We start from the raw sequence: 13,225 nt of genomic DNA, 5'->3' as shown, positions 1-13,225 counted from the left end.
GCTTTGTCTGTGGGCCTTTTTTGAAGCGGCAGAAGGTGCTGGGTGCGGGTTCAGTCCCCGGCATCTCTGAGAAAGGATCACTTTTTGTAGGTGATGCAAAAGACCTCTCCTGAAAGAAAGGACCCTGGAGAGCATCCGTCAGTGTGAAGAGAGAATTCCGGCCTCAGCGGACCAATGCTCTGATCTGACATCAGGCAGTTTCTGGTTACAGCTTTTCTCCAGAGTTAATTCTCACACACACACCCACACACCCACGCACACCCTGCCTCGTTCTTGGCCTCTTATGTAGAGAAGCCCTCCCTCGCTGACTGGGTAACATGACAAATCTCACGGTCAGGACAGCATGTTCTGAGGCATTTAGAGAGATCTCGCGGAAGGCCTCTGTTGCAATCTTTCCCTCTTCGGAGGCGGCAGATGGCAGCGGAGATTTAAGCGGCTCCCACCTGCCCATTTGGGAGAGCGATATTTCTTTTGGGCAGAAGCCCCTCATGCTTGTGGGGACCCTGATGCTGTTTCTGGGAGGCTTTGAAACATCTCTGGGGCGCCTGAAGCAGCCCGTGGCCCTCAGAAGCCCCCCCCCTACGCCTTTCCTGGTGTAGGCGAGTGCAATATGGCAGGAAGGGGACGTGGGCAGGCTCATGTGTTCAGCGGTGATAGTTTTTCATGTTGCCTCCCTCTGCCATCTGTGCCGGGAACACGGCGCCTTCCTTCCCAGAATGGTGTTCTCGGCTCCAGTGGAGGGAGCTGTTGGCTGATTAAAGGGGACAAGAGAGGCAGTGTGGTGTCGTGATTAAGAGCAGTGACCTCTCATCTGGAGAACCTGTTTTGATTTGCCACTCTTCCCCGTGCAGCCAGCTGGGTGACCTTAGGCCAGTCACTGTTCTGTCAGAGCTCTCTCAGCCCCACCTACCTCACAGGGGGTCTGTTTTGGGGAGAGGAAGGGAAAGGTTATTTGTAAGCCACTTGGAGACACATGAGGCTTGCTGGGTGACCTTGGGCCAGTCAGTTCTCTCAGAGCTCTCTTAGCCCCACCTACCTCACAGGGTGTTGTGGGGAGAGGAAGGGGAAGGTGATTGTAAGCTGCTTTCAGGTAGCCTGAACCAGCTCTGCTTATTCTCTTCAAAATGCACAGAAAGCCTGCTCAGAAAAGCAAGAGTCTGTTCCCTTAATAAAGGAGGCCCTGAATTCTGGATTGGGAGGGGGGGAGTGCTAGGATCAGATGGCACTCCATCGCCATTGATAGTAAACCTAGGAATAAGTTCAATGATCGGAGGGAGACAAGGCCATACGAACCCTGCTAGAAGACCTTAGGATAGTCACAACTCAGCTTCAAAAGATGCCTGTTGTGAAGTTTACTGTAAGTCCTTTTGAGCCTCCTTGGAGTAGAGAAAACCTGTCTTCCAGGGTAGGCCTCGGTCTTCCACTCACAGCCGAGTTCTCCATGTCTGCTTGTTATGATAGGCAGCTAGCTAGTGAGCAGGAAATGGAATGCCAGGACGGATGCTTAACAAGCAGCTTACAAATGGTGACGCCAAATAGTTTGGAATGGCCAAGGGAGCTGTGGGACTCAGGAAAAGGCAGCCAAACTGCCGGGGAACTGTTCCAAATCTGGCCAATGCACACCTGGGAGCTGGCAGACGCAGGGGCCCATTGGCTTGATTTTTTTAGACCTTACTTAAAAGGCCATAATAGTTTCCCAACCTGACAAAGGCTCTGCTTAGAGCTGTAAAGTAGATGCTGCCCAAATGGATGCAGCAGCACCAAGTATCAACTTGGAGGGCTGGGAAACAAGAAGTGCGGAGAGGTGTTTTAGATTCTGTGATGTTTGTGGGCATCCCCGTATGCTAGAATCACTTTAAGAGCTTCAGGGAAAGGGGCTGAAATGCAAATGACTCAAATATCCATGTGTGCACGCTACCTAAGTTAATGATGGTAAAGGTATCCCCCGTGCAAGCACCGGGTCATGTCTGACCCTTGGGGTGACGCCCTCTAGCGTTTTCATGGCAGACTCAATACGGGGTGGTTTGCCAGTGCCTTCCCCAGTCATTACCGTTTACCCCCCAGCAAGCTGGGTACTCATTTTACCGACCTCGGAAGGATGGAAGGCTGAGTCAACCTTGAGCCGGCTGCTGGGATCGAACTCCCAGCCTCATGGGCAGAGCTTTCAGACTGCATGTCTGCTGCCTTACCACTCTGCGCCACAAGAGGCTCTTTTTAATGACGGTAGAAGGGGGTAAAGTGCCATAGCAGGGAAGGGGAGCCCAAAAGGGCTGGTTGGAACACACCTGTTTCATTTTCCCACCATTCAAATATATCCTCCTCTTTTACACACCACAGTTGGGCCTCCTGTAGTAAATGAGTTTTTTCTAAAAGAAACTTAAGCCCAGAGGATGTGAATCTCTGAAACGTGGCTCTCATTCTGAAGAGCATCGTTTTGTTTTGTTTTAAACCAGTATACAATAAAAAAAAACATATTTAATAAAATAAAACCATTTCTTCCGCCCAGTAAATTGTACACAGCAACCTCCCCATGTGTAAGTCTGACGGGTCTGAAAACAGGCCGTCTTTCCCAACGAATTAGACGAAGGTGTTGGGCGGGTTTGAATGAATGGGCCAGGCGAGCTTTTTCTCTTTTGCTTCTCTGTCAAAGGAGTCATATACCGAGTCTTTAGAAATTGTTTTGGCCGGGGCGGGGATTTCGGATATCCCCACATAATTCCGTTTGGCTATCCTGGAGCTGGTGGTGATGGTGTAGGCGTTGCTGCGGTAGCATTTCATGGAGGACATGCAGAAGGTCTCCTTCATGCCTCTCCGGAAGTTTGCATTGTACACCGAGTACAAGGTCGGCTTGGAGGCGGACGAGCAGAAGGAGAGCCAAGTGACCGACATGAAAACCAAAGAGCTCTTCCTGGAGTCCGTCTCGGAGGGGTGCCAAAGCTGGACCACGTAAAAGGGGAGCCACGAGAGCAGAAAGAGCAAATTTAACGTGAGGAACATCTTGATCGTTTTCACTTTTGTCCTCGGAACGATGTTCATGGTCCTCCGGACTGTCCGGCCATCCGTGCCTATCCTCCAAATGTACTTGATGACTTTTTGGTAGAAGAGAACGATCAGCGCGGACGGGATCAGGAAAGCCACTAGCAGGTGGACGACGCTGTAGACGGCCCCGTCCCAGGAAGGGGGAGGGAAGAAGTTGCAATGCCGATCCCGTCCCGATCCGTAAAAGAAGAACACGGGAGACACCAGGGCGGCATCGAAGAGCCAAGAGACGGCAATCATCTTCTTGGCTTTTTCCCGAGACACCTTGAAGCTGAGGGGGTAGACGATGGTGTAGAATCGGTCCACGCAGATGGAGAGCAGCACGTAGATCTGGACGCCGGGAGTGAGGTACTGGAGATATCGAACGAGCTTGCACATCATGCTCCCGAGGGTCCACCGGCCAGAGGCCAACTGCAGGAGCACCAGTGGGGTGCTCCCCACGCTGAGGAGCAAGTCGGCACAGGCCATGGAGACCACAAAGTAGTTTGTGGTCGACTGGGTCCTTCTACTCCGGTGGATGACCAGGCAAACGAGGGAGTTTCCAAAGACGGAAAGTAGCCACAGAATTCCGAAAAGCAGACTGGCTGCTATGATTTCCCCCGGCGTCAGTTTGTACTGCAAGGCTGTGACATTGGTCTCCAGCGCACGTGCCCGAGGTAATTGAGTTGTTTCGTAGTGCATCAGCGGGCTGGAGGTCTCGGTGGCCTGGTCGCTCTGCTGCAGCAGCCCCGGTGTCGGGGTGAGAAAAGCAGCGCCGGGGTTTTCCATGTCGCAAGCAAGCAACATAGTCACCCTTTGCGTTGAAGGGCTGCGTGGAAAGAGAAACCCACTGGTTAGGACGAATAAACAGTGCACTTAGCAGGAGTTCGGTTGCTGCTGCCTGGATCTGGACAGTCCAGGCAAACCTGATCCCTTCACATCTTGGAAGCTAAGCAAGGCTGCCCCTGGCTATTTGGATGGGGGCCCCCAAGGATTTGGGTCGGGGTCCCTCCAAGGAAAACTAGGGGTCATGGCATGGAGGCATTCTTTCAGGGATGGCTGTACAAGCATTCTATGGGACAGTGGTTCTCAACCTAGGGGTCTGGACCCCTTTGGGGGGGGTCGAACAGGGGTTGCAGCAGGGCAAGCAGTTTGGCCGGGGGGGCCATCCACACAACAGCCTTGCGGGGTAGATTGAGAGAGCGTTTGTCCGTTTGGAGCAGCGGAAAAGAGCGAGATCGGCATGGTGGGGCAAGAGGCAGAACTGAACTGAGAAACCCCGGGGAAAACCCAATGTATACGCAATCATGAAAAATGGATCTTCACGCCATGGGTCAGTTTCGGTTTAATTTCTGTGAAAGAACATTTGCATAATTTTATGGTTGGGGGTCACATGAGGAACTGTATTAAAGGGTCGTGGGATTAGGAAGGTTGAGTACCACTGCTTTAGGAGGTGCCATGCCCTACTATGCAAGGGACTTTAGACTGGCCTTGGAAAGATTGGCCTCGAGGTCCCCCATGATCCACATCCTGTACTGACATTAAAGTCCGGTAGCCACTTAAAGATGAACAAAGTTTGTGGCAGAGGAGGAGCTTATGTGAGGCACTGCTCCCTTCTTGCGCTGCCAGAATGTCTGAAGAAGTGAGCAGTGATTCATAAACGCTCCTCCCACGCCACAAATTTTGGTAGTCCTGCTTCAGACAGACGACCACCTGGAAATTAAAGCCATTTACCTTAATTCATGCATTAGCATCTTCCCGCTTGGTCCTCGTGTGTCCCATAGAGAAGTCTGGTCCTGTTTGGGGTTTGGCTGTCCTGTTCTGCTGTATCCCCAGCCAGCAGGGCGATGAGAAAACACCACTCAAGACTAGAAAGGAAATCCACACATAAAAGAACAGCTTGTTAGGGCCTTTCTGGACACTGCCCAAAGACACCCACTCTTCCACATAAGATTAATGCATCTTGGCCCCCTTACCTGGGACCAGTAGCCCAATATCCAGTTTCTGTACATTTAAGGGAGATGGGGGAAGTACCCTTGCCATCAGTGGGTAGCATTTAGTAGTTTGATGTAGTGGTTGAGAATGGCAGCTTCTAATCTGGCAAGCTGGGTTTGATTCCCCGCTCCTCCTCCACAAGCAGCCAGCTGGTTTACCTAGGGCTAGTCACAGGCCTGTTAGAAGCTGATCTCAGAGAGCAGTCCTGTCAGAGCTCCCTCCACCTCACCTACCTCACTATTTTGAGGAGAGGAAGGGAAGGCTACTGTAAGTCGCTTTGAGACTCCTCTGGGCAGTGAAAAGCGGGATATAAAAACCAACTCTTCTTCATCATCATATGGCATGCATAGAGTAGCCAGGAAATCCTAGGAGTTTCTGGCAGCCAGGCAAGAGATGCTTGGAGGTGGTTTGCCATTTCCTCCCTCCGCGTCGTGACCCCTAGTATTCCTTGGAGGTCTCCCATCCCAATACTAGCCAGGATCGACTGTGTTTAGCTTCGAAGATCTGACAAGATCAGGTTTGCTGAAAGCTTTCAGAGACACCGTCAGTTTTGAAATGGTTTGATAAAATAGTTGAATTATCTAAAATGGCGAAGCTAACCAGCTTGGTTAATGGGAACTCTTTGGAAGCATTTCAAGAACAATGGCATTTCTACACAGATTATATATTTAAAAAGTAGACTGGGGGGGATTGGTAAGGAGTGGAAGGTTTAATAGCTAGCTTCTTAAGCATGATTATCCTGTAACATGTTGAATGTTGTTTATTTTATGTATCTTATGACAGACAGAAGAAGGAGGAGGAGGAGGAGAAGGAGGAGGAGGACTGGGTTTGCTGGGCTCTGCAGGTCAAGGGGGTGGATAACAAAATAGTTCCAACATTGATATAAATTCCACATTTTCGGCACAACAAACTGTTGCTAGTGCTGTGAAGGTAGAAACCTGGTCTGGCCTCCTGGTTTTCACTATACCAGTGAAATGAAAAACCAGTGGAAACTCATGATGCTCCCTCCCTAATGGAAGGTCCTTGGACTGGGAAATTCCTGGAGATCTGGGGATAGAGTCTGGGAAGGCAGGGCTAGGGGAGGGAGCTCAGAGAGAGGGTGGGTCGATGGAGTTCATACTGCAAGCCTGCTTGGGAAGGGGAGGAACCGCCAAGGGTTATAATGCTGCAAAGACCACCCTCCAAAGCAGCCATTTTCTGCAGGGGACCTGATCTCTGGAGATCAGTTATGAAACTGTCATTGGGGGCTCGCCCACCTGGGGTTCTGAAGTCAGACAAGACTTTATGGCAATAAAGGGGAAATCCAGCACGTTAGCAGAAATGTAAATGGATCGACACATGCATTCATCTTTTTATACCTTTTCAATGCTTCTTCGTAATTACATACGCATGCCTTGCATAACCCTTATTAATGCTTGTATAATATCCTCGACATGCGTACAAGCTCTCCATTACACGAGCCCTTGCACAAGACACTTTGTTTATTGTTCTGGCACCTGCTATAATGGGGGTCCCCCCCCCCAACTTTCCTTTTTGCACTCCGGAAACAAGCTTTGACCAAGTCCTCTTGCTTCATTTTGCTGCTAAGCTAAGGTAAGCTCCAACACTGGAATAGCTGCTGCCAACTGTACATGGAGATTTCTTTAATGTTTGGCCTTCGCCTGGCTGGACTTAATTGTTACTTGCAACTGACTATGGCATTAGCCCAGGTTCCAGCTACAGCAGGGTTGCTTATTTATTTCTTTGATTTTTAGGCTGTCAAGCTGGCTCAGGGCGGTGTCCAAAGTAGCATATAAAATACAATTATTAGAATTGTATTTTATATGCTATGAAACCCGATCACAGGACTCTCTGTGCTCCTTGAGTGCCAGAACAGAAATGTTAGATAGCTGGAAAACGCCAGGTATTGGGAGTAGGTGGGGTGGGATTGAAATATAGGCAATGCTTACTTTCCTATCACGCCTAAACTTATTTTGCTGCTTGAACAACATAAAATGTGTTTATAACTTTGAAAGCATATAACGTTTGACATATCTATGGGAAGTATAAATAACTTCATTTTCTTCACGCAAAGCTGCAACTGTCTCCAGTAAGCATGAGAGTCCTCTCAGTTCCACAGGGCCTGCAAGATGGAGCTCTTCCACCAAGTCATTGGTTGAGACCAGTGCCTGGAAGATCTGGGCCCCTTGCTGGCCAGCTGGTTCATTGGGCTCTCCTGCAGATGTACCCTGAGGCAGGGGTAGTCAACCTGTGGTCCTCCAGATGTTAATGAACTACAATTCCCATGAGCCCCTGCCAGCGTTTGCAACTTTTTTATCAAAAAAGGTACAATTTTTTTATCAAAAAAAGGTCTGTTGAGCTGAGGGGAGGAGTGGGGACTTATGCCACTGAACGGAGGGTTTATATAGGGATTTTATAATTACAAATACTATTTGTATTTGATTTTATACTTAATTTAGGGGATTTTAATGTTGTTGACTTGTTACCCACCACGAATCACTTTGTGAAAGAGGTGGGATGGAAATTAAAGTATAAATAAAAATAAATAAATATTTGGACAGAAACTCAACCCTACACTTACAATATGTAGGAATATTTGGTTATCAGATGGTAATTTAAACTTTGGAAGCTGTATAATTTAGGACAACATTTGATTAAGTTTCTGGCAGTGCTAAATTGTTATTTTAAAATTTAGTTTTTATGTATTCTGTCCTTATTGTAAGCTGCCTTGAGCTTTGTAAGTTAGAAAGGGGCCTTATAAATGTTTTAAATAATAAAACCTTGAAATCTTGAATATTGTAATCATAGCGGAGTCATGGCTTCAAAAAATTATTCACATTTAAACAATAAACATATTCTCGAAAATACAGTATGCAAACTAATGTATGCATTAGATCAATATCTAATATCTATGATGATCTAATGTTAATGGTTCAGTGGCATTAACAGAACTTATCCCAGCATAAGTTTATCTAAAGCTGCAGAAAATCTCTTATATAAAAAATCCATGTTATAGATTTAGAGTGAAACCTTGTCTGGAAAAAAAAATCATTCTCATATAGAAAATATCCCATAACAATTGTTTTCAAGTGCTGTTCCAAATTTCCCAATTTTCCATTAAAAAAAAAAAACGGGGGGGAAGTCTTTGGAGAAAAAACTCCCCCCAACTGAATTTTTCAGCCCCCCTGGGCCTTCCTGTCTTGCCCTAGAATGTCTACCCGGATGTACTTTACCCTGGTCATTCCTAAACCTCTGGGAGGAGAGATGATCGTCTGAGCTACAAACTATTTGAGACATCATGAAGAATTCTTCTAGGACGTTGCCGTTGTGAGGCTCTTCCTTTTGGGCACCCTTCAGACATTGATCCTATTTGGTTTCTTGAGTCCACTGAAGAAGCAGAAGTCTAGTAAAATGAACTGTTCTGGATCTTCATGTGCATTACAGTGTGACATCTAATACAATATTCAGGTGGGACTGAGATCTCCCAGAATGACAGCAGGTCTCCAGGTGACAAAGAACAGCTCCCCTGGCAAGAATAGCTGCTCTATTGCAGGGGTAGTCAACCTGTGGTCCCCCAGATGTTCATGGACTACAATTCCCATGAGCCCCTGCCAGCAAACGCTCATGGGAACTGTAGTCCATGAACATCTGGAGGACCACAGGTTGACTACCCCAGGGGTGGACTCTACGGCATTATATCCTACCGATCTCCCCCCTCTCCCCAGGTTCTGCCCCTCCCCAAATCTCCAGGAATTTTCCAACACAGGGTTGGCAACCTTAGTTTGAAGCCTGACCAGCAGAGCTCTTTGTGGCTTTCTTCTTCACTAGTGGCCTTCAAGCAGTGGCTGGACAGATACTTATCCCGGATGCTTTAGGCTGCTCCTGCATTGAGCAGGGGGTTGGAATGGCTGGCCTGTCTGGCCCCTTCCAACTCTATGGGTCTATGACTCAATGATTCCTGTTTCCTGGGACCTTGGAAATGGAAGGGGACACTTCAGGCAGCAGCCTCCTCCTCCTCCTCCTCCTCTTCCCCCAACACTTTCAATGTGCTTTTGCAGCTGGATTGAAAGGGCATTACCCAACGTATGCCGATTGGGTGCCCATTCTCACTTTTACATTCATTGCCTCTGGTCCTTCTGCCATCCAGGCTTCAATAGCTCCCCCCAGGACCTGCCCCACTAGCCCAGCAGTTCCAGCTGCAGAATCCCAGTCCTGGCCCATTAAGATGAACTGAGCAAATGGGGGGCGGGGGCTGGAACTCCCATGCTAAATGGCAGCAGAAGAGGCACGACTTCCCGATTTCTATTGTAGTCTGCAACAAACCCATGATGTGCGGCTGACTCACCCAAAGGTGCCTAATTTAGCTTGAGTAAGAATCGTGTTCTTTAAATACTTATTCACAGGCGAGAGATTCCCTCCATTCCTCAGAGGAAAATAGAGCCAGTTCAGATGCATTAACATAATGTGTCACCAGGCATGCTTTCCCCGCACATTCAGTAGGATGGTCAACCTCCAGATGATGGCTGGAGATCTCCCACTAGGACAAATGATCTCCAGGAGACAGAGGTCAGTTCTCCTGGAGAAAATGGCTGCTTTGGATGGTGGACTCTATGGCAGGGGTAGTCAACCTGTGGTCCCCCAGATGTTCATGGACTACAATTCCCATGAGCCCCTGCCAGCAAATGCTGACAGGGGCTCATGGGAATTGTAGTCCACGAACATCTGGAGGACCACAGGTTGACTACCCCTGCACTATGGCATTATGCCCCAAGTCCCCCCCCCTCCATGGCTCCACCCTCCCAAATCTCCAGGTATTTCCAAACTCGGAGCCGAGAACTCTGCCAACCCAGGCACATTCAATCCGTAACATGGTACTTTTCTAGGTTCTGATCTTTTGTCTGGTTTTAAACCAGTTTTTTAAGGAACCCCAGTGGTGGCACGATCATGCAGAGAATGCTACCCAAGAGAAATTAGCCACCCCTCTTTTCTAAGGTTTTGAAGGAAGCGGTTTAATAGCATATATTTAATAATAAATTTTAACTTAAAGAATGTAATAACTGTTTTTTTTTGTGTACATTAATGATCTGTATATTTTCTGTTGTTACTTGTCCAGCTGGGAAAGCCAATTATAAAAATAAAACTGTTGTTGTTCGTGTTCCTAAATGCACATTCAGGTTTCGGGAGTGAATGTTCAGCCTCTTCCCTTCGTCACTTGAAGAGTCTTTCACCCTAATTTGGCTCCAGGACCAGTTCGCAAGCAGTTTCTTGGGGGGCTAAACCAGCACTGGGTCTAGGCAGGGGAAGTGCGCAGCCCAAGGCAGCTACATTGAGAGGAAGACGAATGGCACCAGCTGTCATCGGAGTTCTGCCAGCTCATCCTGCCATGTGGAACCACCACCACTGCCAGAAGAAGAGGTTTTATACCCCCCCCTTTTCTCTCCCTTGAGGAGTCTCAAAGCGGCTTACAATTACCTTCCGTTCTCCTCCTCACAAAAGGTACCTTGTGGTGTAGATGGGGCTGAGAGAGTTCTGAGAGAGAGGACTGTGACTAGCCAAGGGTCACCCAGCTGGCTCTGTGTGGAGGAGCACGGAATCAAACCCAGTTCTCCAGATTATAGAGTAACGCTCTTACTTGCTCTGGCTCTCCCAGGTAGCTCTTATCCACTGAGGCCTCTCAAGTATATTTGGGGGTTCTAGGAAGGGAAGACTTAAACTGATTTCTGGAAGCCTGGCTTAAACCCCCGGCCCCGCAATCTGCAGACTCTCTCACAGAGATTCTACATGGTCTTGCAATGATTTCTGCCTTTGCGCACAGCTGTGGCACCAGCTGGCCGGAAGCTGCCTCATGCTGAGTCAGACACAGGCTCCTCTCCTCCCATGTTCTCTGCTCTGACTGGCAGCTGCTCTGTAGACGGCAGCCTTCTGCAGCCTCGGACCTTTTATTGGGAATCTCCCCTGACTAAAACTCTGCCCTGCCACCGAGCTGTGACCTTTCCCCTGAAGGCACTGTGGATAAACCGTGCTCTTAAAGGACTGAATTGCCCCTAACCCAACAGGTCCTACCAGTGCTGGAGGTGAAATTGAAACAAATAGGTTGCCAATCCTGCAAATCTCTTGCTGGCTGCAGTAGTGCATTAGAGGCAATTGTGTCTTGGGCAAAAGGGGGGAGGGGATTCTAAGTCAATAGGCACATTGGAGCCAGGCACGAGAGGTTATGTAATAGTTTTACTCCGAGCTGAACAGTCCAGCCTTTCTCAGATGGGCCTCCATACCCCCAGCCCTCTGTGTGGAATGAATTTGCACGTATGGAGGCCCATCTAGGGCAGATTAGACCATTCCATTTCCAATCATACTTGCAAAAGCAAGTATTTCCCACTGCAGATTCTGGGGCAGCTGTCCCTTCTTTACTATTGAAACCAAATAACGTGGACAAGGATTTTTTTTCTTCTGTCTCCTTCAGGTGGGTGTCAAAAAAGCAGACTTACCACACTCAGGGCAAAATGGAAGTGCCACTGAAAGGTCTATCTAAATTATGTTCTGAAGCAGGGGTAGTCAACCTGCGGTCCTCCAGATGTCCATGAACTACAATTCCCATGAGCCCCTGCCAGAAAACAGGTTGACTACCCCTGTTCTGAAGGAGAGAGCCTTCCTCTCTTAACTGTACCAACCTCAGCCACAAAGAACACCAGACTCCCCATATCCAAATATAATCCAGAGATCAGGAAGGCTGGCCTCTCATGGTGACAGGGATCAAAACCACGTTTGCACTCGTTCAGAAAACATCCACACGGACCTTGATCCATGTGAAGTTTAGTGCATGTGTGGGGCAAAATACGTCTCGTTTTCACCGTTCCCTGGGAAGGGGGAAAGATTCGGTCTGGACGCACCCAAGAACACCTATGGCTTCCCCAGCTCCTTGGTCACAGGGGGCCTGCCATGTGCCGTCACCCCACGTCAAACCTTGGCAATTTAGACCCACTCTCTTCCTTTCCCTTTAAGCCTGTAACCACACCTGCCAGGCTCCTGGGCTACAGAGCAAGCCCCCTCCCAAGGAAAGGATCCCCCCTCCCCCAGCCCATCCTTCTGCTTTTAATTTTTGGTACTGGGAAGTCAGCAGCCAATGCCCCTTTGCAGTAAGACCCACGCCCGTCTATGGTCCCTGCGGGCAGGGGGGGAGAGCCGTCCAGCCCCCTCCCCTTCCTTTTTCCCAGTCCTTTTTGCCTCTTTTGGGTTAAAGCGAGCCGGGGGTACCATGGACAGCGACAGAAGCGCCGCAGGACCGCCAGTTAGCGACGGGTTCCTCTGCAGGCGCTCAGCAGCGACGGGCCGTATGGGGGGATCCCGCAGGGCTTCCTTCGTCGCCGGCCTGCTGGAGCCGCTCCTGCCCTGGACGGGGGGGATGTGACCGGAGCCTGGTTTGCAGCCCTCCCCCATCAACCCCACCAAGCCGACGAGGCGCCCTACCTTTGCAGCCTCCGCGCCGGGGGAGAGCTCCCTTTCCGCCGCGGTCTCCATTCCGGGTCTCTTCCTTCCCCGCGACGCGCATCGCCTGCTCACCTCAAATGCCTCAGATCCCGAGGAAGGACAGGATTTAGGATGGAAACCTGCAGCTGTCTCACGCTGACGTCCTGGTTGCCATGGTGCCGGGTGGCTGTGGAAGGGGATTTATTTATTTATTTTTCTCCCAGCGACGGTCACCGCGAGGCCTCTGGCAATTGGGGGGGGGGAGGGAAGGGGAGCCAGGAAGGAGGAGAAGGAAGCACCTGATTGCTGGAGCAGATCCCCTCTGCGGGGATCCTTTAGTGCTTTTGGGAAGAGAGAGAGGCTGGGCTTGCATTGTAAACTCTGCAGTCTCCTCTGTCCTGAAGGGCTGGATTCAATCTGCTGCTGCTGGAAATGCGTTTAAAGAACTGAGGCCTTGAGAAAATCAGCTCTCAATGGACTCCCGATGTGCATTGATTTTTTTTTTCATTGCACATGCCCCTCCTCTTTCTCCAGGAGTTCAGGGTTTCTAGGAATATGACTTTCCAGACAGCACTTGGAGCCAAGGGTTTGCCTTCAGGTCCTTTAGAAATTGTCCCTCCCCTTCAGGCGTCTTACTGCCAACAGTAAGAACAAGCACAGGCAAAACCCGGCATTTGTGAATTTGAATGAAAGAATCCAAATTCAAACTGGAGCATGTCCAGAGGAGGGCAACAAAGATGGTGAGGGG

At 49.3% G+C, this 13,225-nt stretch overlaps 1 protein-coding gene across 2 annotated transcripts; it reads right to left on the bottom strand.

Moving 5' to 3' along the window:
- Positions 1–2,455: 2,455 nt before the first annotated feature.
- Positions 2,456–12,870, bottom strand: GPR19 (G protein-coupled receptor 19). 2 transcript variants are annotated; one of them, XM_077309884.1, is made up of 4 exons: positions 12,777–12,869; positions 12,478–12,664; positions 4,753–4,886; positions 2,456–3,847 (listed from the first exon to the last, which is right to left on the bottom strand). In XM_077309884.1, exons 3-4 carry the CDS (start codon positions 4,770–4,772, stop codon positions 2,578–2,580), a joined length of 1,290 nt encoding a protein of 429 aa, XP_077165999.1. In that variant the 5' UTR covers positions 4,773–4,886; positions 12,478–12,664; positions 12,777–12,869; the 3' UTR covers positions 2,456–2,577. The 2 variants fall into 2 exon arrangements, with proteins under 2 accessions (XP_077165999.1, XP_077165998.1); XM_077309883.1 differs by having other exon boundaries at positions 12,478–12,870.
- Positions 12,871–13,225: the final 355 nt, after the last annotated feature.

Source organism: Paroedura picta, chromosome 14 (genome assembly GCF_049243985.1).
Source record: "Paroedura picta isolate Pp20150507F chromosome 14, Ppicta_v3.0, whole genome shotgun sequence".
Classification (NCBI taxonomy): Eukaryota; Metazoa; Chordata; class Lepidosauria; order Squamata; family Gekkonidae; genus Paroedura; species Paroedura picta.
Note: the sequence above shows the minus strand (reverse complement) of the source record. Positions and strands in the feature narration are given on the sequence as shown.

What these genes read in the sequence shown, in the direction of transcription:
- GPR19 (XM_077309883.1), bottom strand. Translation starts at nt 4,772, where the DNA reads ATGCTAATGCATGAATTAAG. An exon ending in ATGCTAATGCATGAATTAAG is followed by an intron (nt 3,848 to 4,752) that starts GTAAATGGCTTT and finishes CTTTCCACGCAG; the next exon opens with CCCTTCAACGCAAAGGGTGA.